The sequence below is a fragment of the Rattus norvegicus genome, chromosome 5, assembly GCF_021556685.1.
Source record: "Rattus norvegicus strain SHRSP/BbbUtx chromosome 5, alternate assembly SHRSP_T2T, whole genome shotgun sequence".
Taxonomy (NCBI): domain Eukaryota; kingdom Metazoa; phylum Chordata; class Mammalia; order Rodentia; family Muridae; genus Rattus; species Rattus norvegicus.
The window spans coordinates 137,435,039-137,461,879 of NC_141538.1; the positions used below are offsets into that span (position 1 = coordinate 137,435,039).

Genomic DNA, 26,841 nt, shown 5'->3' on the forward strand with positions numbered 1-26,841 from the left:
ATGTCTGCTGGTTTCAGAAACTGGGCTTTAGAGCCCACATTTATTCTCTCTCCCCACCTCCTTTGGATTGAACCCATCTGCTTGATAGGCAAAGACTATGGCTGAGCTACATCCCCAGCCATACCCTACATTCTCCCACACTACTTTTTGTCATGAGGGGGAGTGGGAGAAGAAAACGTCTCTTAACATGATATAGTAGGGAAGGACTGAAATCATGTGGAGCACCTCTGCATCCTCTAAGAAGAGTTGAGAAATCAGGACGGTAAGAATGGGACTGATGGGGCTGGAAAATGGTTCAGTGGCTAAGAGCACTTGCTGTTCTTGCAGTAGACTGGGTTCAGTTCCCAGAACCCACATGGTAGCTCATAACCATGTGTAACTCCAGTTCTAGGGAATCTCTCCTAATACCTGCAGCTAACTACACTCACATGGTGCGCAGATATAAATTCAGCCATACACACATACACATAATTTTTTTAAATTGGGACTGAGGAGTGGGTGATGACGGGATAACTGATGAAGTGGAAGACACTGTTGCTACTAACTGGCTCAGGAAGACACTGGATCAAAAAGAATGAAAGAATCAATCCAAACGCTGGGCATCGAACAGATGGGATGCAGTTACCCCATCCATCAAGTGGATTCAGATGTTATGTATGGATGGGAGTGGGGAGAGCTCAGCTCTGCTCTTCTGATTTTTACTGATGGGTAACCAGAAGGGCAGGGCAGACAGAAATATGGCTGAGAGAAAACGAAGGAGTCAAACTGCCGGGCGCTGTCCGTGGTCCTGACGGGCTGAACGCATCTGCATTAACGGTTGGTCCTCAGACAGCTAGGGATACACAGGCATTATTAGGTAAAATTTACTCCTCCTCTAAGGGCTGAAAGGCCTTCCAGTTCCTCTCACTCTACCTTACTTTCTACAGCCCCCTTGACATGTACAAGTTCATGTGTTCTAAAACACCTCATCAGGGTGGGTGCAAGTGGTACGCTGGTTGCAGCCCAGCTCTCTGTCCCCTTGAAGTGTACTCAACATAAATGAACATAAATAAAAATAAAATACCATACCACACACCCATCCTGGAAATCTAATCTTCATTCCATTTCTTCCCACGTGGATCCTGAAGGCACATATTCTCAATAGAAAAGCAACTTCCTCCTCACAGCCGCTATGAGTACAGCAGCTATGGATGGGGCCAGCCTTTGTTTGGCTTAGGGACCTAGTACTCAGAGCTGCTGATTAAATGTATGCATGAACTTGACAGGAGTGTATATGAGTTGCTGGTGACGCTGTTCTGTAGCCTCTCACCCTGGGAGCAAGAACAGGTAACATTTGGTTCCAGGCTAGGCAGCTTGGACCATAGCACCCACATTGAGAGCTATGTCCCCTCCATTCTTGTTTGTTTGAGACAGGTTCTCATAATTCAGCTCTGGACATCCTGGAACTCACTGCGTAGACCAGGCTGGCCTTGAATTTACACAGGTCCATCATCCTTTGCCTCCCAAGGGCCGGGTTTTAAGGTATTTGTTACTACACCCTCCCTATGTCCCACTATTCTAACCCAAACCCTGGCTCCCAGCATCCTTCCATTTTTCCATCAGGCCTGGGTCCATGTAGGCGATGGAGGACGGAGAAAGGAGGCAGAGGCAGCAATAAGAGTCCAGGTTTACTCTTTGGGAACAGAAAGGGGTAAGAAGGGGTGAGGTGGGACACACGTGTCCCTCAGTAGTCAGCTGTGTAGTCTGTGCCATGTAGCCCCCGGCACAGCAGTGTAAATTCCTTCACCATCTCCTTCACCCGTCTCTTGTTCACTCGCTCACTGGAGGAGGGAAAGGAGAGCATATTAGCCTTGTCTACCAACACCGTCACATCCACGTAGCACCTCAGGCCCATGCCAGCTCTGCTCACCGAAGTATCTGCTGGCTGAAGGTGTCCTTCTGCTCAGGGCTGAGACGGGCAGATGGAAAGCCAGGTGGCTGTAGAGCCTCCTTGATCCACATGCTTAGGAGGCTGAAGCAGTGTTTGTTCAGGGCGAACAGGATGTCAGCAAAACAGTCCATGAGGCTACGGGAGGCCTGGCCCCCGATGGCCTGAGGAAGAGGGGTTCTCAGTGCACCAGAGCCTGTCTCCTCTGTAGCAAGGAGGCCATATCACAGGCTCTCTGGGACACATGCACAGCCAAGCTGTGCCAGCTGATCCTCACAGCAACGTTCAGACATTTAATCATGGGAGAGACAGTCAGAGAGCTTAGAAAACCAAAGATACAGCACCCCTCACCCCACACACAATACCAGCTACCTCAGCAGTGAAGGTCTCCCCACACCCAACCACTTACTCCAGCTCACCTCCAGCACTGCTATGAGCAGCATACGGCCATCTTCCTGTACCACTTTCCCCACAGATTCTATTTCCCCACATCGAGGCAGCAGCTCAGTCTGGAGGTGAGAAGCCTGTCAGCTCCAGCTCCTTCCCACCTCTCCCCAGGACAAGATCTGCACACCACAGCCCTACCCTCTCTCTGTACGGGGGCTGGGGGGGAGTTAAGGGTCAGCATGGGACTCACAAAGAAGCCACAGGAGGCCTTGACAGTAGGTGCCTCAGGGAACTTGAGGGCCAGCACAGCTGTGGGAGAGGTGGAGGTAAGTCAGACAGGGCCTAGTGATGCAGGGAAACCCCAGGCCCACCTTTCCACTTGACCCCCACTTACCACACTGGAACACAGCTTTGACATCCAATCGCTCACACTGGAACAAATCTGGCTTCCGCTTCAAAGCCTGCAGGAGGTGGAGCTGGTAAGCCCAGCCCCAGCCAGTTCCAAGGACCATCCCCCCACTCACCTGCCACCCAAACTCCTAACTTCACGCATCACAGGTACAGGATATGCCACCCAGATCTCTGGGGAACCCATACCACCCCAGAGTTCAGTCCAGTGAGCTGCCCAGGGATACATCTGAATGCACAGGTGCGAGTGTTCAGGTCCCAGTCACTACCTAAGCAAACAGCTTCCCCTCTTCCCTCCCAAAGGTTCCAGGTAGCTGGTATCGTCTATGTTTTGAATCACAGAAGTGGACCCTCTTGGGTTTGTGGAAGGGTAGCAGAAAGAAGAGTTAGCAGTTGGACATGAAGACCCAGCCCAGCATCCCCACTCCCACACCTTCCTCTTCTCCCAACTCCTCTTCAGGAAGAGAAAATGTAGAACAGAAGATCTGGATCCCTCATCCCTTCTGTCCTCCAGGATGCTCTCTGTCCAGGGCCTTCTCAGCCGTCCCCCATCCTAGGAGCCAGTGCTGCCATGGGGGTAGCAGATGGATGGGGGCAGATGGCCTGCCCCGAGTGCTACCAGACTTGGCACACCCTTGAGTCACAGAAGACGTTCGGCACAACTCCAGCAGTCCTTAAACACTGCCCCAGCACACATCACATAGACCCTTCCAACCCCTCATGAATACCCACTTGAATACCCCCATATTTATATAAGTGCAAACACTCCTACATACGCCTCAATTGAAAGGCTCTACTTACACACCTTATACCTTCACATACGCTCTTCTGCATTTACAGCATACTGTCATTACCGTTACACACCCACCCTCATCCATCCCGAACCATCCACACACAAACAGCCCTCTCCTACAAGTATACCATCCCAACACACACACAGATATACTGAGACCGCCTCCTGCCCAAAGATACTCCTTCACAGATACCCACACACATACCCACCCAGGACGAGAATACCATCATTCTTCACTCCTTTCTCCACATCCCCACCAGACCGTAGGCTCCAGGAGAGCAAGAACCATACCCACTGCATGTGCTCATATTCTACCAGAGTCACAGCATTACTACAAACTCAGCGGATGCCCATTAACTCCAATCACAGAACCCTTCACTCCACAGGGACTCTCTCACCTAGAACCCACCACACTAACCTCCACCCACCCATAGCCTGACACACACCTGCCAAGCCATGTTCATCCAATGTTGGCATACCAACAACTCACAACACATTCTTACTCTCCTCTCCAGTTCACACACACACACAGACTGCCAACACATAACCATATTCAATGTCCATTAACTGTCTATCATGCCACACATCAACATACATACAATGTAGGGGCCACCCTCATCACGGTCCACACCAAATTCACACCTATTTCAGCATCCAGCACAATGCACATCATGCTTACACCAGATGACTTCTGCTCCCTTCTAAAACCAGACTCCAAACATACAAAATAAGGTCAACACACTTGAGAGCACATCCCAGACACAAACACATCCTAGTGAGGTCTCACAGTGGAGCCTGGAGCCCACCTGCATCTCTCCACCAGATGCACTCAGGACTGCACGGTGCACTTTCACCTTGACCTCTGCTCTTTGGAGGTGCTCCCAGCCTACCTCTTAGGAGCAAGCTGGGAGCACTCAAGCAGGCAGTCCCCGGCGGGAGCACGGGGACAATGAAGCCCAGGCCCTTCAACTTTAACCCTACTCTTCAAAGTTCTGGGTAAGCCAGTCACAGAGGAACTGTGGGGCACAGTCACCGCCCCCTCCCCTCCCCGTCCGTCCCTTCAGGATCAGCCTGTCTGGTCTCTGTAGGTAACTGAGCTAGGTGAGGCGAAGGGGGCACTAAAGGGGGATGTTGGGTTGTCAACTTCCACGGAAACAGATGAAGAAACTCTATTCAACTGAACAGAAAAAAAATTTGTCAACAGAAAGCTAAAAATAGGCTTAAATTGAATTTCAACATAAGAGAAAGAGAGAGAGAGAGAGAACAGAACGTGAATGAATAAAACTAAAACACACCTGTGCCAGGAGTTGCATAAATGAATCAACAATATCAGGATGGTCCCTGGGCCCTAAAATATAATAAAGATGGAACTTAAGAAAAAATTATACAGACAGCAACTCAACCTCATATAGTTATGTGGGACTGAGAGCCTGCGGGAGGCAGCATGGGGCACATGAGCAGCAGGAAGCAAGATAAAGAAACAAAACATACAAAAACCATGAACTGGGAGAAGCCCAACAGAAAGAGACGGCAAAGTGAAGGACGGGCCTGCCCCAGCTCCCTCAGGGCCTGCCACCTACTCCCCGTTCCACCTCAAGCCAGTCCCCGTAGTGATCTCTTGGTGCTCAAACGATTCTAGATTCCACAGGGTTAGGGATCAGTCTCCACACTCTTGCTGTGACTGACTGGCTGGGGCGGCCCTGCACTGCCTCTTGGTATATACTTCCCTATCACAGCCATCTAAGTGGAGGGCACAGCTGGTGTAGGTTGGTCCATGGCACTTCATTTTGAGGCTTGGCTGAAAGCCCTAAAAGTCCAGGGCATGAGATCTTGATTAAGTGTCCCTTTCAGTTTGATGGCTTTAGGGCTCTTGGTCTGGCTAAGATTGTAGGTTGATGCCAATATGCAGTGAGCACCATGAGAGTTCTGTTTGCTTAAACTGAAGTGCTCTTACTTGGACAGGGCAGGCCTCTGGGTGTACAAGGCTGCCCAGCCATCGGTAGGGCCAGGGGAATAAACTGCATCATAAGGCGTGAGAGAGCCCCATCCCAGCAAAGTCCCTCCACATGGCATAGACTTGGGAGACAGCCAAACTCAGGGCTGAGAACAGCTCCCAGGATCTGACACACCATAAGGGGAAAACAGTCATTGTGTTGCCCCATGCATGACCCAGCGGGAAGACAAAGGCTTGAGAAAGACTGAAACTGGAATAGCAAAACAGGTATGGGGACTCTCCTACCCAACAAGACAACCAACGACTCTGACAAATAACAATGTTGGCCATCCCTGCCTCAGCTTTGACTATTCCTGGAGTAAGAAGAGTAAGGCATGCACCTGCTGCTCCTGCCTGGGCTTCTTCGCTCTCAGTAGGATGCAGCAGAAAGGCATCTGCCTGAGACCACTGAGTAGCTGTGTGATCTTGTGTAAGCCACGGGTGCTCTGTCTCCCCATCTGTGACACATAACCTCTCCTTTGTCTTCTTCACCAGGCTACTAGAAACCCCGACCTGAGGCGGATCCTCTATCTCTGAAATCTACGCTGCTTAGGTCTTAGAAAGGTCTGATGTGCCATTAGAACAGTGTGGTCAGTGTACGGTTCCCTTCCTGCTTGGGCCAGATAGTGTGGAAGAAAGGTTCTGGGGCAGGGAGCCCTCCCTGATTCGCCAGTGTCTGAGAGTGGCCTCCTTCTGGACACAAGGAATATAGTGGAGAACTGTGGTAGAGAAGATGTGACCCTGACCTAGAGGGTTCAGTCCATGAAGTGACAGACATGGAGATTATTAATTCCGTGGCCTGTGCTCTATATCAGCAGTGTAAGTATGGTGGGGTTTTCACAAATAGCTGCAAGTGCCCAGTTCTATCTCAGAGTCACCTGTCTGAGGAGTAATGCCTGCCTTCTGTCTAGGGCATCAACTCCAGTCAGGGGCATACGCTTTCCATTTGGAGGAGCAGTGCGCAGAGTTCAAATAGGGCATGGTAATGAGTGAGAGTCAGAGTGGCCGAATTGCTCCCGTCAGGAGAGAACCTCAGAGATTCACCAGAGCTTGGTCCTGTGGGAATGTGACAATAACCAGAGGGCGATGAGGAGCATCTGAAAGGGTTTTAGGCCAGAGAGGAAAAATGATCATATTAGTGTTTTATGAAGTACAGTATGCTGGATGCTGGATGGGTTGGAGAGAGGGGTGCTTGTGAATGGAGGAGTTTATGGTGTTAAGTGAGGCAGAGCCTAAACTGAGAAAGGGCTCATAGAGGGGGAGGAGGAGTGGACCCACTGAGGGATGAACAGACCCAAGATCACTGGGACTCATTCAGAAAGGGGGCACAAGGAGTAGAGAGGTGGAGTGGAGGACAGTCTGGATCTGCTCTGTGGCCCACAAGGGACCAGACACTAACCATATGTGTGTGATACAAGCACTCTGGGCTCCAGCAGACACTGCTTGGCCTCAAAGCTCAAATCCAGACTAGGCTCATGGGGCTGACAGAGTAGCCTTGCTTCTGTGCCTGGTTAAAACCCAGGTTAGACAGGAAGCCTGAAGGCCAGTTTCCAACTTTCTTAGGCAGAAGGCCACAGAAAGAGGGCCTGGGACTACCCCTGAAAGCACTTTGGGCTCAGAAAAGACCAAACTTTAACACAAAAAGAGGAATCAGCACTTGAGCACTTCATATGCAAAAGTCCAAGCCAGGACCCAAGGAACCGGAGTCCCTGAGCTAACATGGAAACAAGGCTCAGTGAAGGGATGTGACTTGCCCAAGGTCACACAACTAGTTTGGTGGTTATTCCTTAGACTCTTAAGTCTACCTGGTTTCAAAGCCCATGCTCCTCCAACTTCTTATAATATCCCAATGGCAATGAGCCAGACTAGTGCCCCAAGTCACTCAGAGTCTGAGCCCAGCTTCCGGGGTATCCAGGCTGGCCTGGAACGCAGGCAGGCTGTAAGATACCACTTGCCGTTTTATCCACTTCACCCTGAAGTGTCAGCTACTTGTAGGTAACGATTGCACTGTGCTTCGTCCCCCAGGTTTCCCATCAAGTCCCACCTGTGACCAGGGTATCGAGAACAGAGTGGGGTAGCTTTGGCTCCCCAGTGGGGGAAGCAGAGGCAGTGGTGGTAGAGAGACCCTGCTGGGCACTTACCTTGTTGGAAGAGAGAGAGTGTGACGGAGGTCACCAGCAGGAAGAGGGCCTCTATTGGGGGAAAGTGGGCAGGCTCGTGGGCAAAGATGTGGACCAACTACAACAAAGCAGGAGAGGCTGGTGAGCTGAGGTCCCTTCACCAGGATGGATCAACATCCCTGAACACAGGTGGGGACCCCAGCCATGCAGCCACCTGACACACTCCCACCCAGGGACAGGTCTCTAACAAGATGACATCCACAGCACCTACTGCCCAAAGCAGATGGCTTACCTGTCGAGTGAGGTCAAGAGCAGAGGCCTGGGGAACGGTGCTGTACATCCGACCCAGCATCTCACAGAGCTGTGGCACCATGGGGGCAAAGTCATCCAGCAGTGTCTTAACAGACTTCTCAAAGATGGCACACACCGCCTGAGGAAGAAAGCAGACAGACCCTGTCAGAGGGTCATGGGAGGGAGGCCTAAGAAAGGGCCTTTACCCAGCAGTCTAGCCAAGCACTGCAAACCAAAGAATGTGAGTACCCTATTCCTTGGGTTGAAAAGAAGGGGCAAAAAACTCTCCACAAAGGAGCATGGGATCAAACTGTGCCACTGAATTCCCGCTACTGACTTCGCCACCATTTCTTCTCAGAGGACTGTAAGAGTAACCAAAATCTCAATTTAGGAGCCAAAGCCAGGTCTCTGACACTACGACAGACATCTACAACTTGGCCTACGGTCACTATCCTCTGACCAAGCACTTCTGTGCTACTGGAGCAGTGGTGGTCCGGGGAGGGAGCGTGCCTTCCCAGAAGACAGCTGTTCCTGTCAGTGTTGCGGTCTTCCCTCTTTATTCTCTCCAGACCACTGCAGAGAGCAGCAAGAAAGCAATCCTTTTGGCCAAAATCAGCGCGGAAGCGGACAGGGTCAGGGCTCACCTCGACCACCTGGGCATCACTCAGCCACTTGCTCAGCACCTTCTGGATGAGCTGGAAGACCTGCTGCAGCACGACCACCACCTGAGGACACAGGCCCCAGTCAGACGCCACTGTCACCCACCCGCTACCCAGGGCCTGGCAGGAGACAAGGGCTCAACCCATTACCCTCGACTGCACACGGGATTGGGAACATAGGACCCCTGGGGCAAGAAATGGTGTGCCGAACCCCCCAACAATGAAAGAGAAGTGTATCTTGCACTGTAAGTCATGTCAGAGGAAGACTCAGAACTATAAAGCAGAGACATCCTTAGCTCTTGATAAAACTGTGACAGCTTTGGAAACAAAACAAAACAGAAATCACTCTCTCTATCCATTTCTGCTCAGAAAAAACAAAGCAATGGGCTAGCCCCTGAGGAGGAGGTGCTGTCTCACCAAATAAGCCTGGGGTAGCGAGCCCCATGGGGTGCGCAGATACGGGCAGCTTATGGCAGAGCAGAGAGCAGGTGGACGTCCTGGGAGATAGGGAGGGCAGGACAATTACTGCCATAGAAGAAAAGGGGGGTTCTGTGGGATCATGGTGGCCCAGGCTTAGCCTAGAGCTCAAGTGGTAACTGAGGCTAAGGTGTGGAGCTGAGCTGAGACCAGGGTGTCCCTGGCTTCTTTTTTCCAGGAGATGGCCAAGGGCATGTAAGGTCAATGGCTAATGCAGTCCCTGGTATTTATATAGAACTTTGCTGTCTGTCAACCTATCTCACTCAAGCCTCCTCTGCTTCTGCTCCAACAATCCTGCAATGAGCAGCCGCAGACCCCAGTGGCCACAGCTTTGAGACGGAAGCTGAAGCTTTGTCCCATGTCATACAGCTGGAGAGGTCACCTCAAGGGCTGGGGATGTGGATTGGTGGCAGAATGCTTGCCTAGCATGTCCAGGGCCCTAGATCCTACCTCTAATGCCACAAAAACAAGACTATCAAATTACAAACGCCATTGATCCTAGCACTCGGGAGGCAGAGGCAGGAGGATCTCTGAGCTCTTCCAGGACAGCCAGGGCTGTTTATCAAGACCCTGTCTCAAAAGAAAAACAAAAACCAAAACAGCAAAGAGGTCAGCCCAAATCCATGCCAAGTTATCACAGTGCTTATCACTGCACTCTGCAGGAATCTTTCTGTGCACTTCCTCTCAATGTGGCAACATGTGCACGCACGAGCATCCTGAGTGTCTGCAGGGGACAGTGAATGAGGAAGGAGACCCTAAAGAGAACAGGTTGAACATGAGCCCATAATACCTAACTCAGTGGCACCAAAGGATAACGTCAGTGTTCATGGGGGGTGGGGGCAAATAAACCTCAATGACATCACCCCACCGAGCTGAGGACAGAGAAAACATTGTCTACGGGATAAGTGAAGCAATGACATGCCACACAGAAGGTGGAAGGTCAAAGGACGGAATACATGACCTCTGTGGGATCAGGAAGCAATTCTAACATTACCCACAGACTTGGAGGGAGACAAACACATTGCCACCAGGAAAGGAGCAAAGAAATGTCGCCTACCGGGTTGGGTCCCTGTGGCACTGGCAGCTTTCGGAGCTCAGGGCCTTCGTGATCATCTTCATGATGACTGACGTCCAGTGTGGTAAAGAGGTTGGAAAGAAGCCCCAAGATGTGGACAATGGCCAGCTTGTTGGAGGGATTAGGCTATGGGGAGAATCGAATCAAGCTCCAGATCTCCCAGGCCCAGCCTAGAGGCCAACTGCTCAACACTGGACCTGAGTGGCAATTCCAACATCCCCACTCCTGTGCCAACAGAGAAGCCCCTGGGTCCCAGTGCTGTCCCACATCCCCAGAGCTCACTCACTATCTCTTCTGCCAGCTTCTCCAGCTGTTGGATGTAGGGAGAGATGAGTGAGTGCAGGTTCTTCAGGATCTCCTCTACCTGCAGGGCTGACAGCAGGAAGCCCAGTGCCTGCATCAGCCACATGCACTGGCTAGTCTGTGGGGGCAGAAAACAGGGACGGTCCATCCTGATCACATCTCGTGAGTAGAAAGGAGAATGATCTTCTCGGGAAGGATTATAAGGACAAAGATAAGAGGTAAGTAGGGAGGAGAAGGCAGCATCTAGGGGTGAGCGATTCCCCACCAAAAACCCAAGGGGACCCCTAGAGAGCTTGAGCCATACCTTGTGGATCTGCTTCATCAGCACATCCTGGGGGTAGAGAATAACAGATCAGCATGGAGCGAGGCACTGTGAGGCCCAGCCCCACCAGGGACCCCTGCATACCTGGGAGACAGCTACAATGTTGGCAGCATAGGGCGGCAGGTCATACTTGCACTCTCGGCAGATCTTTTTGAGGGTCGACACTGATGAGACAGACAGCTCAGGATTGCCTAGGGCATGCAGCACGAGGGGCAGAACGCTGTTGATCATGACAGGGTGGTCAGCCAGCCATTCAGACAGAGCTCCTAGAAGAAAGAGGAAAGAAAAGGCTCTCTGAGGCAGTCAAGACTTTAGCAACGATTAAGTTACAGCTCCAGTACACGAAGAGTGCTTGGAGGACAGTGTGGGCATGAAGGTATTGATGTTTGAGCATGGGCCTCGTCACTGAAAAGCAGAAAGGGATCACTCGATGGAGGCCCAGTGCTGCTGCTCCACTGACTGACAGCAGATTAGCATCGCTGAGATGAAGCTCAGTGCACTGCAGAAAAGATCCCGGCACTTGCCAGACAGATAGTTGGCTGCAGTGCTGACTGTGTAGGGGAAGATGTATCTCTCTCAATTTGGACAGGACCCAGCAGGCCAGCCATGCTTAGAGATGGGAGCTTTAGCTCTGAGAATGTGGTCATGGAGCTACGCCAGGCCTCACCAATGGTGAACATGACGGTATCTGCCAGCTGCACGTTGCTGATGCTGATCCGTGGGATGAGGCCAATGAGCCCGGGTACCACATCAGAGTAGTTGACATCGATGGTCTCTGCAATGGACTGGAAGCCATAGAGCAGGGCTTCTGTGTGCTGGGGAAAGAAGATGCCACTGGCTTGACTTAGGAGAAGGATGCAGCAAGTTCGGGAGGGCAGAGGGAATCAGGTTTGGGAGGTACCTGCCAGGAGTAGGGCTCCTCTGAGCTGGTGAGCAAACGGCCCAGTTTGTCATAGAGGTTGCTAAGCAGCTCAGCCCCCAGCATCTCATACACATACATGAGTGTGTCTGAAATGTCCACCCTGAAAAGCAGAAGAAGGCTTTTTATACTGTCTGGGTCTTTGCAGTAAGCAGAAGGGCCCTCATGACCCTGCAGAATTGCCTAAAGGCTAAAGAAAGGAACCCTAGAAGTCAGGAGACCTGGCTTCTTCCCTTACTTCATTGGGGTTGGCCTGCTGCCATCACCTGTAGATTCGGAACTGCTCCTTTTCATCTGAGGACCAGAATCCATATTCCTCATCAGAGGGGAACTGGGCCTTGTGCAGAAGCACGTCCACCAGCTGGAAGTAGACTGGCCGGTACACCTGCTGGTACACAGCCTGCTTCTCTGCCTCAAAGGACAGAATGTCATCCTGAGAGAGCCAGGGAAGACAGTTAGCTGCTTCACCAGCAGCCACAGAAGCCCGTGACCCACCCTCCTTCATGAAGGTCCAGTCCACCTGATGGTCACACAGACATACCTGCAGTGTGTACCAGAAGGTGAGAGTGAGGGAGCTGGTGGTCTCATTGACAGGATAGTGGCCAGGGATGCCTGTGCAGAACATGATCATGTTGACAAGTGCCAGGAAGCTTTGCCAGTGTTCTACTTGATCTAGCAAGGCCCTGTGGGGTGGAGGTGAGGAGTAAAGGCAGAGAGTTAGTTCACTGTACCTCTCCAACGAGGGTCTATAAGTTGAACCTTTAATAGGCTCTGTCGTCCCACCAGCAGCTGCCCCACTCCCTACCGAGAGTGGTTCTCGCCCAGGGCCACAGCAATGCGGCAGATGCCATGGGAGGTCTCCATGTCCCCATTCTGCACTGCCTGCCGCAGTTGCTCCTGCAGTCCCAGCACCAACGGAATGAGTTTCAGGAGTGTGTTCACATACCTAGAGGCATGAGGTAAGATGATCTATCAGAGATGACTGCCCAGCCCTGCCAGCTTTGAGAGAAAGGCAATCTCCCCGCCTTCCACCAAAGCCTTCCTATCAAAAAAGAGGCCAAGGCTGCTTTGATGCTGTTCATGCTGAGAACATTAGGTCAGAGATCTTCAGGAGAGCTCTGGGCAGGAAGCACAAGAAAGTTCATGTTACAGTCTGAAACACCTCTGGTAGAGCTGGAAGTTGATGCTGGCATGGGTTAATATTTGGAGGGAGTCAGGATTAAGAGAATCCTTTTCTGTGTATGACAGCGACATGAACTTTGGAGACCCAGAGGCTAGATTGTTATAGGTTGAAAATCTCCTAAGAAGACATGTTTAAGGGCTGGGGAGATGGCTCCTGTCGTACAATCATGAAGACAGGAGTCTGAGCTCCAAAACTCATGTCAGAAAAGCTGGCATATTTGTGATGTCAGTACTGGGGAGACGGAGACAGGAGGATTCCAAGGACTTACTGGCCTGCCAGCCTACTCTACTTTGTAAGCTCCAGCCAGTAAGAGGTCCAGTCTCAAAATAGAAGGTAGGCAGCTCCTTAGGAACAACACCAAGCCTGTTGTGCACGTGTGCAAACAGATAATGCTGGCATCTTATCCCCTGTACCTGAAAACGTGGCGGTGCTTGGAAAAAGCATCATTGCAGATAAAAGTATACTAGACGTGTGCTCCTAATCCAGTATGACCTGTGTCCTTGCAAGACAGCTGTGTCATGGCAGAGACATCATGGGGGCAATGCCAAGTATAGAGAAAGGTAAACACTCAAGCTGTACAGCTGCAAGCCAAGGAATGCAAAAGCTGCCAGCAGACCAGAAGCCAGCAAGGGGCTGGGAAGAAGTCCTCTAAGGTTTAGAGGGAGCACAGTCCAGCTGACACCTAGATTTCAGACTTTTAACCTCCATAACTGTGTGGCAATTTCTGTCATTCAAAGCCACCTGTTTGTGGTACTTCATTACAGCAGACCTAAGAAAGGAACAGAGTGTCAGGGGATACTGGACAAGGGTGTCCATGTCAGGAACACTGTTAAAGAGGACTTTGGAAGGTAGTGACAGCTCTTCAGGGTACCAGTTCCCACTGGCTGCCTCCAAGTCCCAACTCAGCAGGATGGGAGTGAATTAGACTTTAGAGCTAACAGGGGAGACAGGCAGGACACAATGGCTAGCCAAGTCCAGAGGATGACTCTGGAGTCACTGAGACACGGAGAAGGCAGACAGGAACGGGAGCGCTTTGACAAGAGGTGAAGCTCAGCATTAGGCAGTGTTCAAATAGGAGTGTTCACAAAGATTAGGACACAAAACCCTGATGCCCGTATACAGATCCGAGTGATGTGAGACACACATTTGGGAATGGTCAGCTGGTAGCTGAAGATACAGGAGTCAGTAAGAGCTGACCAGGAAGAAAATATGGAGTGAGAAAAATGTCCAGGTCAGAGTCCTGAAGTACAAGGACAGACAGAGAACACCAGGGAGACGGAGACCAGGGTAACTCCATCCACTCTGTGGGGATAGAAGGAAGCAGAGGAAGCTATACTCTAAGAGATGGTCAGATGTTTGGGACTTCTCTAATGTCAAGCAGTATTACTGTAGCAATTTATGTACCTGGGCAGGAAGGGAGGCTGGGGGTCCATGTTACCTGGATTTTCCCTAAGCAAGTTGCTAGGTAACACCATCTGGACCTAGTGCGAAGATAAAAGGACAGAGAGAGGCGGCCAGATCAGGAAGGTTGACTTCCTTCTCCAAACCCATTCTAGATTCTGCTGGCAAAAGCTATCTATACCAGGATACCCCCAGTTCAGAGACAGCCCTAGGGGGTGTCGCCTGGAGACAGCTGGGATGGCTTCAGTCTCAGGATCCTGACACAGGCTGCACCACCAGACAATGGGTACCTTCAGGCCAAGCTCAAGCACAAAGAGTCAGGGGCAGAGCCAAGGCTATGACCCAGAAGCTCCCTAGCAGTTGAGATGGAGGCTAACTCCACAGCATCCCCACTGCCTTCCAAGGTACCCACTACCTGCCCGTGCATGCAGACAGAAGAGAGGCAGGGAAGGTTCTCAGCATGCTATTTTGAGTCTCAAATAAATAAATCAAGGATAAATCAATGACATCATAACCCGAAGGGCTCAGAGGATTGCTCAAGGTCAAACAGCAACCTAGACACAGATCAGAATGAGAAAGTCTTAAACCACTGTAGATGTTTCCCTTTCAAGGCCCAAATACAATTTCCTGCAGAGGATCTGTGCAGATCTCAGTTTGTATCTCCAGTCCTTACGATGGGAGCCCCAACACCCCATTCAGTTCACTTCCCCTTCCCCCCATGTGCTTGAGAAGTTATTCTGGCATTAAGAATGTATCTTGAAAGATGAGCATGGTGGTACACACCTTTAATCCCAACACTTGGGAGACAGAGGCAAAAAGATAATGAATTTGAGGCCATCCTCGTCTACAAAGTGAGTTCCAGGATAGCCAGGGCTACACAGAGAAACCCTGTCTTGAAAAACAACCAACCAACCAAACAAACAAACAAACAAACAAACAAACAAACAAACAAACAAACAAGTGTATTCCAGGGGGAAAATTCAAAAGAGAGAGCCAGGAAGCAGGAGCAAGTGCAGGGGAACAGAAAGATGACTTGAGTGTATGCTTGGCTAGAGGGAAGGCTAATACCAGAACAGCAGGAAAGATAGAGACTAGATCACCCAGGGTAATTACTGAAGGTCACTTTCTTAAGCCAAATATAGCAAGCTAGATTGGACAGAGCAGAACCCCAGTGCCAACTCCTGGCTTGTTGTAGCCTACCCACAGGGAAACTGCCTGTGATGTCCTGCCACACGTGCGTGAGAGCTCTGAGCAAACAGAATGAGACTGGGGCCTTGAAGGCTTCTGGACTTGCTAAAGAAGCCTGGGAGGATGGCTTTCATGGTTAAAGCAAGTCTAAGAGGCCCGGCTCTAGATGGTCAGCGCCTGCAGCTGGAGCAGAGCTGTTGAGATGTCTTGGCTGCCGCTCACACTGAGCTCAGCCCAGACCTACAATTAGAGCTCTGGGAGCAGAGCTGAGAAAATGGGAAGAGTTGCTAAGCAACCAAGGGGCTGCAACCAATGGGCACCCAGAAGGCTATGGGTTCCCGCACTGGCCCCTTGCTTGCTCATTCGTTCAGAAGAGAAGCGGCATCAATTACTGCTAAAGCCTTTGAGACAGGCTGGGTGGGCAAACTTTGGGTGTATCCAAGGATACCCAACATCATCCTGGTACTTACCCCGATAATTCTCCTTAGCCACTATCTAAGCCTACTTCAGCATTTGAGCTTCATGCTGCCACAAGAGCCCCTACACGAGACTTGTTATCCACCCTGTGCTAGGGAGCCAGCATCTTGCTAACTGTCCTTGCAAAGATAATAGCCAATATTAACAAACACAAGTGACATTATGAAGAACCAGGCAACCACACTCAATATCTCATGTTCTCTTATTTAACCTTCACACTAAAACATGTTTTCAACCAACACCTTTTTACTTCTCTTCCCTGTTTAGTAGTGGGATCGAACCTAGGGCTTGTACATGTTCAGTAAGCACTGCTACTCAGCCTTGACATCCACAGCCCTTTAAAGTTTTAAAGAACAGCAACTAACCACGGTACCTATGTGTACATTTGTGTAGGAGTTCTAGCCCACTGCATGTAACAGTTTCTATCCCTTAATTGCTTAAAGCAAACAGCTTTAGTCAGCTTAACAGGAACTGTCTGTTTCTCTCCTAAAGAAAAACCGGATACCATTAACCTTATCACTATTGGTAGAAGGACAAAATCACCACACACAGTCCACAGTTTAAAGCACGTGGCATATATGTACTAATGGGAGCTGCTGATCTCCCACCCTGAGTAAAGGCCATATAAGAGCTGCCATTACTCAGGGAATGGCAGCATTCTTTTCTGAATACCAAGGGCTGGCCTGGAACGCATCAACCTGTTCCAAGCACTACAATTACCCTGTGTGTTTCGTACGATTGCCTCCATTTTTGCTTAGAAGTGGTTCACCCAAGGTCTCACGGTTAGTAAACACACTCTGAAATTGAAACTCAGCCATTGACAAGGCTTGAGCCATCAGGCACTCCCCCACAGCTTCTAGCTTCCCTTTGTCTCCACCTAGGATTCCCAGAACCCTTCTCTCAAGTATCAGGGTCAGGTTTCCAATCTTTTCTTTCCAGCCCAACTTAAACCCCCAAAATCTCAACAAACCATTTTCTCTGAATAAAATCCTTCAGGAACTTTATAACTGGCTTCAGGGAGGAAATTAAAAAGAAAGCAAAGTTGGGTTGGAGAGATGGCTCAGCGGTTAAGAGCACTGACTGCTCTTCCAGAGGACCTGAGTTCAATCCCAGCAACCACATGGTGGCTCACAACCATCTGTAAAGGGATCCGGTGCCTTCTTTTGGTGTATCTGAGGACAGCTACAGTGTACTCACATACATAAAATAGATAAATAGATCTTAAAAACAAACACTTAAAAGAAAAGAATCCTCGGGCTGGAGAGATGGCTCAGCGGTTAAGAGCACCCGACTGCTCTTCCAGAGGTTATGAGTTCAATTCCCAGCAACCACATGGTGGCTCACAACCATCTGTAAAGAGATCCGATGCCCTCTTCTGGTGTATCTGAAGACAGCTACAGTGTGTACTTATATATAATAAATAAATAAAATCTTTAAAAAAAAAAAAGAAAAGAAAAAGAAAAGAATCCTCAAGCTTGGCTGACAAAATCTTACATTTGAACCTGGTTCCCCTCCAATGCTGGCCTTTAAGCCCTGCTATTTAGTCAGACCTAGTAATTTATAACCTACCACTAATTCCTTCACATCTTCCACCTTGCTTGGGCACTTTCTTCTGTCTGGGATGTCCTCCCCAAACTCATCAAGTGCACCTGACTAGCTCTCTGTCTCACACAGCCTTCCACATTCAGCTTGGTTATCAGTTCCTCTGGGAACCTCGGACTGAGGTAAATGCCTTCACTGGGTTCTTCAAGTCTCTGCTCTTCACTGGTGCTGAGCCTACTCGTGTGCTTGCCAGACTGTGAGCAGCGGACACGAGGGGTTCAAACCCTCACCTGTGGGCTTCCAGAGCTTAGCCCGGGGCCAGCTGCACAGACCCATGATGGTCGCTTGACAAATGCACGCTTTACCCATCCACCTTCTTTCTGGTCTTTGTACATGCTGTGCCTCTGTCCACTTTGGGACTTTGCACCTGAAGCTAGAAGCGTTCCTTCTCACCTAATCTCCTTTACCTCCAGTCCTCCCTCATCAGGCAACTCCCATTTTTCATGCACTGAAAAGCTGGTGGCTTCTCTATTTCCTGGGCACAATGAGATGAAAATGATGTGTCCCTGGTCTTGCAGTTGAGTGGCTATTGGGGAGATAGATGCACACGGATATATAAAGGAGTCGCATTACAGGCTTGGAAGGAAAGCCAGGAGCCTCACTTAAGAGCTCAGAGATGACACAGTAGGGAAGACCAAGCTTGGCCTTGAACCCTTGGGAACTTCTATGGAAGTGAGATGAGATTGAAGTTGAATAAGTGATGTGTCAGCCCTGGAGCAGGGCAGTATAGAAGCACAGGAAGTCAGGAGGAGAGTGACGTGAGATGAAGCTGGGCTATGTGCCTCGTGGTGGAGGCATCTTTATGAGTTACACTGGTGATTTTGAACTTCCAAAACAGAGGAGAGCCCCTGGTCAGAAAGTAAAGGCTAGAGCCTCATTTTCAGAAAGTCGCTCTGACTGGTGGGTCATAAAGGGTACAAAGGGTGGGGGAGCAGGGGGCTGCCGAGAAAGTGCTGCTAAAATCTGGGAAAAGAGACAGTGACAGCTGAGATTAGGGTAGTGGCAGCAGAAACTGGAAATAATAGATCTGCAATATGGTCAGGAGCAGAACACCAAGGACTTGGTGACTGGCTGAGGGAAAGAGAACAGGCAAATGTTTATTAAGTCTACCAGATAATTTAGTTGTTTAGTGTCCGCCCCATGTCTCGCCTGCATCCTTGATTTTGTCTCCCTAGGATGAAATGTCTGACAAGACAACCCATTAATGCTTATGGGATAGAGGGGGCTGTCCCTTTCTGGGAAGCTGGAGAGTACTCACCTTTGGGCATCTGGCTGGGAGATAGCATTGACAATGGCCTCCACGCTGCTGTCAAAGAGCTCCGAGTCCTGCAGAGCAGCAAAGGCGGCCTGAATGAGCGCCTCACAGTCCTGCAGGGGCACTTCCAGCTGCACCCAGCTGGAGAAGCACTTGAGCACCTTCTGACGCACACAGCTGGGAGAGCTGGGCTGTTGTAGCAATTGCTCCAGCAATGGGAAGACAGCCCCACACTCCACCGCCAGGCTGGCCCGTACCAGACCTTTGCGGTACTGGGGCAAGCGACTGGTCTGAAACTCCTCAGGCAGTACCGTCAGCAACTCTAGCAGGGCCAGACAACGGCCCTGGCTATCCACCGGAGAGTCCTCAGCTTGGAAGAGCCGGACCATATCTGCCACAGCACATGGCCAAGCGTCAGGCATCATACTGAGAGCCAGTGAGGCCAGCGCCACACATAGCCGAGTCAGCACAATTTTGGAGCCACTGGCAAAGCGGGTGATCTGGGTGAAGAGCTGCGCCTTTAGGCTTTCATACTGGTCGGTGGGGATGTCACTCCAATAGCGAGAGATCTTGATGTGCAGGGCACTGGCCCCAAAGTACTGGATCTCAGGCACCTTGTCTGGCTGTAGTAGCTGCCAGCTGAAATGCCAGGCCTGTGGAGAGACCTGGGCCTGCATCAGCCACTTCTGAGCCAGGTTCTTGTTCTCAATATTGGGGTCGTAGTAGAGCTGGTGCAGCGCCTGCAGGACAGCACAGGACTGAGCAGATGCTGGCTACTCTGGATCCTGCCAGAGCCCAGAACAGAGGGTGTGACTTGATCCTGCAAGATGCTGCCTCTCCCTGACTTGTGGGGAGAAGGAGCGAGCAGGAAGGGAGATCTTGGGGCTTGGCTGACCTTTTGAAAACCTGAATCTTGCCCATGCTCTATCATATTCTCATCTTATAGTGCCACTGGGTTCTGAGAGGGACTCTCCACTGGAAAGCAGAAAAAGTGGGGGCTGGGCTCTTCCCATAGGCAGGTATGTAAGGGCAAGGCCTAGAAGAAAGGAATGGCTTCACAGAGATAAACGTAAGCTAGAGACAAGTACAGAACAGCCTGGAGGGGGCTGGCCCTTCTAGATACAGCTCCTCCCATTGATTCCAACAAGCAAACTCCCATTGCTCCCCGAGGATCATCCCGAGGTCACTCGGAGGCTGGCACTAAAGCCAGTGTGAAATCTGAGAAGAACTGCTTCAGTCCAGGTAGCCCTGGAACAGATACACTAGAAGGGAGGGAAGGGAACGTCTTCAGAGAGTACAAGTAAGCCTCCAATCAGATGATGCAGAGAGGTCTTGGCCAGAAGCAGCCCAAGTAAGCGCCTACCCAGGAGCTGTCAGCAGCAGAATCCCCAGGGCCCAATTCCAATGAGACTTCATGCAGAGAGAAAACAATGGCTCATCTCCCTGGCAGCACATGAAGCCATGTGCCACCATGCCAACACTGTCCAGCCCCAAGGGCCAGGTTCCCCAAATGGACTCCATTCAACTAGGATTAACCAAATCTGTACCCCCCTGAAAGCCAGTTATGGCTACTGTCCCTGGTTCAGCCACTCAGGGATGCAAAAGGGGACAGGAGACAGACACAGAAGAGATGCTTTCTCAACATTTGTTAAGCAAACAAGCCTCAAGAACAGCAAATGTGTTTAAGGGTGCCCCTTGCTAACCAGCAAGGTATCCCTATCTCTCCGGCCATCCCTGGGAGTATGGGGGTGGGTTGGTGGGTGCATTCCTGCATTCCAGGCTGCTGGGAGAAGAATAGAATAAAATAAGATAGCCTGGGCAGTGGAGAAGTACGGAAGGAGGCCATGGCAGAAAGCCATGTGGGCAGGTAGGTAAGGAAGGAAGGGCCCTGTAAAGTTGCCAGCAGAGCCAGGCCCCTTGGACCCAGCACAAAGCAAGAGAGCCAGACACACTCCTGCCTGCCCAGGACCGGTTTGACTTCCATCCAATAAGGAAAAGACCCTTTCTGAAGATGAATGAAAAACTAAGTCAGACGGTTTTAGTTCCAGATATCTTTGTGTGCCTTTGACTGAAAAAAAGTGAGTCGGGTCCAGGACAGCTCAGCATCAGTGTGGTTTCTAAGGTGGGGGTGGGGGATGGCAGATCTTGTGAGTTCCTAAGTCTAAGCCCTTCGGCACCCTAACCCTTTAGGGTTTAACAATCTAAGATGCTAGAATATCTATCTGAAAGGGGACCTGCGTCTACAGAAAGCCAAAAATAGCCCATTAGGCACTGCAACACTGCTGTCCAAGAGAGACGGTAAATACCAGGTGCTCTGGGGGCATCATCCCAGCGGGCACTGAGCCCAGCCAGGCCTGAGCTCTGGCATTAGTGTCAGTCCCCAGAACTTCTGCTCTGTCACTGAAGTGCCCACCCCAAGGCCCTCATACCTTCTCCACGTTCTCCACAGTGAAGTCCAAGGCTGGTGCTGCTCCAGCCCCTGCAGCCCCCAGCTGCTCCTCCCGCCGCTCCATTTTTGCTCCCTGCCTGGCAGGGAGGTGGACCCTGATCTCTCTCTTGCCCCAGCCCTTTTGGCTGTCAGCCCCCTGCTAGACCCCGGCTTGAGTACCCAGGAAGCGATGGGATGAGGGGATGCCCAGGGAGGGCATGGCTGCCGAGGCCTGCCCACCTCCTTTGGTGGTAGTGGGGTGGGGGTGGGGGTTGCAGAGGTCAAAAGATGTGCTCTTCGGAGGGGATCCGCGCTAAGGCGGCTCCCAAAAGGGAGGCCTCAGTGAGGTGCTCTCAGACAAGGGTCCTAGTGGGAGGTCACGGCTCTGTCCCTTGAATCAAAAGTCATAGGGGAGGAAGGCCTACAGGGGAAACAGAGGCCCTGGCCCGTGAGGGGTCACAGGGTCAACGGCCTGTACCCATAACACCCTAGTCTGGATGAGCTTCTAGATGCTGTGAGGTCAGGGGGCTGGGAGATCACCCTGGAGAGAGCCCTTCGCGAGATACGGAGACATCCAAGGAAGCACAGGGTTGCAGTTTCGTGAGTCTGGGGCAGAGTCGGTAGAGTTGAGGGGCTGAGCTAGGTTCCCTCCGTTCTCCTGGCCCGCGATATGCTCGCCTCCCGGCTTTGGCCCCGCTATGGTCGCTGCCTCCGCCCCAGTGACTGACAGACGGGCCGGCCCGGCCGGGACGGGGCGGGGACCTCAGCAAGACGCGGGCTGACCGGAGCGCCTGTCCCCAGTACCACCAATTCAGGCCCCCACCCACGCCTGTCCTGGCCCGGCACGGCCAAGCACATCCAGGTTCGGCATGGCGGAACTGCGCGGAAACTCATTCCGGGTCTTTGGCCCTGTTCTCGTGCTAGCTCGCGCGCCCCGGAACAGGCGAAGGAACGGCACACCGCCAGGGGCCCCTGCCCGAAGCAAGGACCCGCCCCTATGCACCTTGGGAAACGTAGTTTCCGCCCGACCGGAAGGCGGCCGGTGAGGAGGGAGTCTCGGAGCACGTGGGTTGGGGTCCTATGGAGCCCTATCCTATTCTCGGCTTACGGCAGAGGACCATCTTGCTCAGTCACATTGCCTAGGAGTGCAACTCCTGCGAAGACATGATTCTTGGGATGCTTGTAGATGGAGTTGGAAGCCAAGAAAAGAGGGGAGAGGGTCAAGTACGGCCGGCGCTCAGGCATAGGGAACTGGTGGTTTTGATGAACTATCAGTACCCGCCAAAGAAGAAGAGATAGGAGTTACTTGGTGCCCCACAATTTAAGAAAAAAAAAAAAAAAAAAAGCACTATGGATCAGCTTGTGAGCAACCAGGAAATCATATCCGTTCGCGCGCGCGCGTTTGTGGGGTGTGTGTGTGTGTGTGTGTGTGTGTGTGTGTGTGTGTGTGTGTGTGTGTGTGTGGAGAGAGAGAGAGAGAGTTTAAGGGAGGGGAGGAGAAGAGAGAGAGGAGAGAGAGAGTGTTTAAGGGAGGGGAGGAGAAATCGTAAGGTTTTCATTATATTTCACGCTGTGGTGGGTTGGTTTGTTTTGAGATGGAATCTCTTACCAGGGGTGGTGGTGCAAACCTTTAAACCCAACACTCCCGGGGATTACAGGAGTGTGTCACCAAACTGGGTGTCTGAGATGCTATGAATCTCACCTAAGCACTGTGCACCCTGTCAACTGGACCACATCCTCCACCTTCTTTGTTTTCAAGTGGGGATCTCACAGGCTTGAGGTGGGTGTTTTTATTCATTGTCCTCAGCTAAAATGGAAAAGTCAAGGTTGGAGGAAGAAGGCAAGCCCCTGCTCCCAGCATGCACTTCTTCTGCCGCCTCAACTTTTCCTTTCATTGACTCCTGTCAGCAGGGAAGAAAATTATTTCAAATGGAAGGATCTTTCTTTTTGCTTTGATTTTTTCCTTTTTTCTTTTCTTTTCTTTCTTTCTTTCTTTTTTTTTTTTTAAGACTGGGTTTCTTTGTGAGTCCCTGGCTGTCTTGAAACTCTGGCTTCCAACTAACTGATACCCACCTGTCTGCTCCAGAGTGCTGGAATTAAAGGTATGCACCATCACTCCCAGCCTAAAACTTTTTTTTAGACTAAATTATATTAAATTTGATTTGGGTTTACTGTATGGCTTCTCCCTCCTTATTGACTAAACTTTTCCCAACACAGCCTGCCATACCATTAGGAGGAGCAAACATTTTGTAAACCTGGGGAGGAAACAGATTAAGACAAGGACTGGAGACAACCATACAGGGCCTTACATGTGTCCTACCACACTAGGCTACACTTGTGCTCTAAGGGAGGAAGCTGGCGCTGGAAGGAGCCTCTGAGGCCAGAGAAGGTCGATGAACACTTCCCAAAGGAGAAGAAACTTGATAAGATCTTGAAGAATTCTCAAAGCCTGGGAAGGAGAATGACTCACTTAGCTGCTAAAAGAAGTCTATCCATCGCAACTAGTCAGCAAATCATTGTCCCCCCCCCCAAAAAAAAAATTACAGTGTTTTTAAAAGAAGCCAATTGGATCCCTGTGAGTTTGAGACCAGCCTGGTCTACACAGTGAGTTCCAGGACAGCTAGAGCTATAAGACCCCGTCTCAAAAACAACAAAAGCCAAAACATTTTAAAGAACACTAGTGACTGCGAGTCTGCTTAAGGGACACTGTGAGGAGGGGTTGGGGATTTAGCTCAGTGGTAGAGCGCTTGACTAGGAAGCACAAGGCCCTGGGTTCGGTCCCCAGCTCCAGCTCCGAAAAAAAAGACCCCCCCCCCAAAAAAAAGGGACGCTGTGAGGATGTGGAGGAGGGAGGGGATGACTGACAGGTGGTTGTGAGGAGCAGTGCAGGGCGGTAAAACCCTGCAGGAGTGTAGACATGTCCCTAACTGCATATGAGACTTAGATGGCTTTTCAGATCAGCACTCATGATACATTTACATTTTAGAAAAATCTGTCCGAAGTGTGGAGGAAACTGAAGGAGGAAAGGGAAGAGGGTAAAGGTAGGAGACTTCAAAGGGAGGGAGTCAGGGAGCCAAAAGAAAGAACTGACTCCAGGCCTTAGGGTGTGAACCATGCCAGGTCTGCTGCTGGCTGAAGGTTTCTCAGAGATAGGAATCCTCAAAGGTAGCCTAATGGTTGGCAAGGTGGACGGGTGACATCACAGAGTGAAATTCTCTTCTTAGACCTGGTTTTAAAAAAAAAAAAAAACGAATGTGGGGCTGAAGAGGTGGCTCAGTGGTTAAGAGCACTGACTGCTCTTCCAGTGGTCCTGAGTTCAAATCCCAGCAACCACATGGCGGCTCACAACCATCTAGAATGGGATCTGATGCCCTCTTCTGGTGTGTCTGGAAGACAGCTACAGTGTACTCAATTAAATAATAAATCTTTAAAAAACAAAACAACAACAACAAAAACAAAACAAACAAAAAAAACAAACAAACAAATGTGTCTTTCCAGTTTCCAGCCATGAGGCCTTCGCTTCTTTGGCAGATGGGTGAGAGATTTGTCCTGTAAAGCCACCGCATGGCTGCTGTGTTTTCTTTGTGTTTACAGTTAAGGGCAACTTTACCTCACTTTCTCTGTTCCTGGTAAGTCACTTGAAGCTTGGAGACCAGTGAGGATAAGTCCCTTGCTTATGAGCTTTAAACACCACCTGTGTGCACGCCCCCCCCCCCAACACATACACAAAATGAATGAATGAATGAATGAATGAATGAATGAATGAATGAATAAACGGAGTTTTCAGGAAGTTGGTCTAATTGGACCCACCAATCGGCTAGCGAGGAGACCGCCCCTGGGGACAGTTGATTCACCTGAAGATAGCTGAGAGGATGGATGGGAGGAGTTATCCACTTAGTGGAATCCTGTACCCTGGCCCTCCAAGAGGTTGTCTCTCACAGCAGTTCCTTGTAGATCTCCACTGCCTAGCCTGGAGTTTGAGACATAACTTGAGTATCCACTCTTCCTTTTCTCTCTATCTTGTTTTTTTCCGATGCTGGCCAAAAGCCCAAGCTTGCTTTCTCTGAGACTCTGTACTTTCTCACCGGCTCCCTGCAGACATCCCGCCTTTCTTCAGCTGCTTGCCAACCTCCCTGCCTAAGGCAAAAGGCATAACTTTGTCTCCTCTCCATCCCACTCCCACTCCTACCCCTGTCCCCATCCCCGCCACCCTCCAGCAGTTGTTGGGACTATCAGCTTCTTTCTCTCTGACTCTAAAGAAAACATCCCCACGCTTCCTTCTGTGTCTGTTTTGGAAATATTCTATCAATGAGAATAGCAACTGAAAAGAGACCCCTGACTCCCCCTTAACATCCCCATCACTGTACAGGGGAGCCAACGATCCATCCCAAGCATACTGTCTCCATTCACTTTTCTGATAATACTGGGGCTTACACGCTCTGACCACAGTCCATTGTAGAGAGGAAAGTCAAGGCAGGGGCAGAAGCAGAAACTGGAGGCAGAAACTAAGGAAGAGACCAACCACAGAGGAGCACTGCTTCCTGGCTCAACTTCCAGAGTTTGCTCGGCTTGCTAATGGAACCCAGGACCACTTGCCACCCACATCAGTCATTAGTCAAGAAACTGCCAGGGCTGGGGATTTAGCTCAGTGGTAGAGGGCTTACCTAGGAAGCGCAAGGCCCTGGGTTCGGTCCCCAGCTCCGGAAAAAAAAAAAAGAACCAAGAAACTGCCTCACAGACAGACCCACAGGGTAATTTGATGGGGACAATTCTTCAACCGAGAGTCTTCCTTCACAGGTTTGTCTAGGTAAACTCAGACATACGCATGAAATTGACAGAGTCCGACCAGCACCTATGCCTTAACTGTACCCACTCGGAACCCTTTAGTGGTCCCTCAGGACAAAACCCAAGCTCCATAGTATAGCACTAAAGCCCTGCATGGTGTCTCCTGCCCTTGTCTTAATCTGTTTCCTCCCCAGGTTTACAAAGCTGCTCCTCCTGATGGTATACCAGCCTTACTCATACTTGCCTAACTGTGTTTCTGCTAGAAGGCTCTATGTTGGGCAACGTTTAATCAATACACAGAGAGAAGCCATACTGTAAGCCCAAGAGTTTAATGTAGTTTAGGGGTTTTGTTTGGTTTTGTTTTAATGTTTTAGGCTAGGCATGGTGGTGCACACCTTTAATCCCAGCACTCAACAGAGGCAGGTGGGTCTCTAAATTTGAATCAGCCTAGTCTAAGTTCTGGGACAGCCAGGACCATGTAGAGAAGCCCTGTCTCAAAAAACAAACATAAACAAAAAAATGAAAATACGGTTTTATTAGCACATATTAGTTTTATATAGAATGGTTTCACTGTGACATTTTCACACACATATTTACATGTAATGTATTTGAAATATATTCCTCTCCATTTTCCACTGATAATTCCTTTTTCCAACTAATCTCTCTCTCTCTCTCTCTCTCTCTCTCTCTCTCTCTCTCTCTCTCTCCATTTACCACTGAAGAAAATGTCTCTCCCTCCTGTTGGGGTGACTTAAACCCCCACACACATATTGTATCAATTGGTTATACTGGTGTGCCCATGTATTTTCAATTGTTATTTGCGATGCAGGTACTGTGGCCCCAGGCTG

At 50.4% G+C, this 26,841-nt stretch overlaps 1 protein-coding gene across 3 annotated transcripts; it reads right to left on the reverse strand.

Annotated features, from left to right (window-relative positions):
- Positions 1 to 1,649: 1,649 nt before the first annotated feature.
- Ipo13 (importin 13) lies at positions 1,650 to 21,933 on the reverse strand. Of its 3 annotated transcripts, NM_053778.2 has the most exon segments (20): positions 1,650 to 1,820; positions 1,910 to 2,091; positions 2,347 to 2,436; positions 2,565 to 2,623; positions 2,709 to 2,775; positions 4,811 to 4,863; positions 7,650 to 7,746; positions 7,921 to 8,058; positions 8,564 to 8,644; positions 10,113 to 10,256; positions 10,417 to 10,551; positions 10,738 to 10,764; positions 10,840 to 11,021; positions 11,423 to 11,570; positions 11,657 to 11,777; positions 11,941 to 12,107; positions 12,216 to 12,357; positions 12,480 to 12,620; positions 18,784 to 19,520; positions 21,210 to 21,933. In NM_053778.2, coding segments are annotated over 20 exon segments (2,892 nt in total). In that variant the 5' UTR covers positions 21,294 to 21,933; the 3' UTR covers positions 1,650 to 1,723.
- Positions 21,934 to 26,841: the final 4,908 nt, after the last annotated feature.

What these genes read in the sequence shown, in the direction of transcription:
- Ipo13 (XM_087660079.1), bottom strand. Translation starts at nt 21,293, where the DNA reads ATGGAGCGGCGGGAGGAGCAGCTGGGGGCTGCAGGGGCTGGAGCAGCA. An exon ending in AGAAGCTGGCAGAAGAGATA is followed by an intron (nt 10,257 to 10,416) that starts GTGAGTGAGCTC and finishes TTCTCCCCATAG; the next exon opens with CCTAATCCCTCCAACAAGCT. An exon ending in AGGCCTCCTGTGGCTTCTTT is followed by an intron (nt 2,437 to 2,564) that starts GTGAGTCCCATG and finishes TCTCACCTCCAG; the next exon opens with ACTGAGCTGCTGCCTCGATG.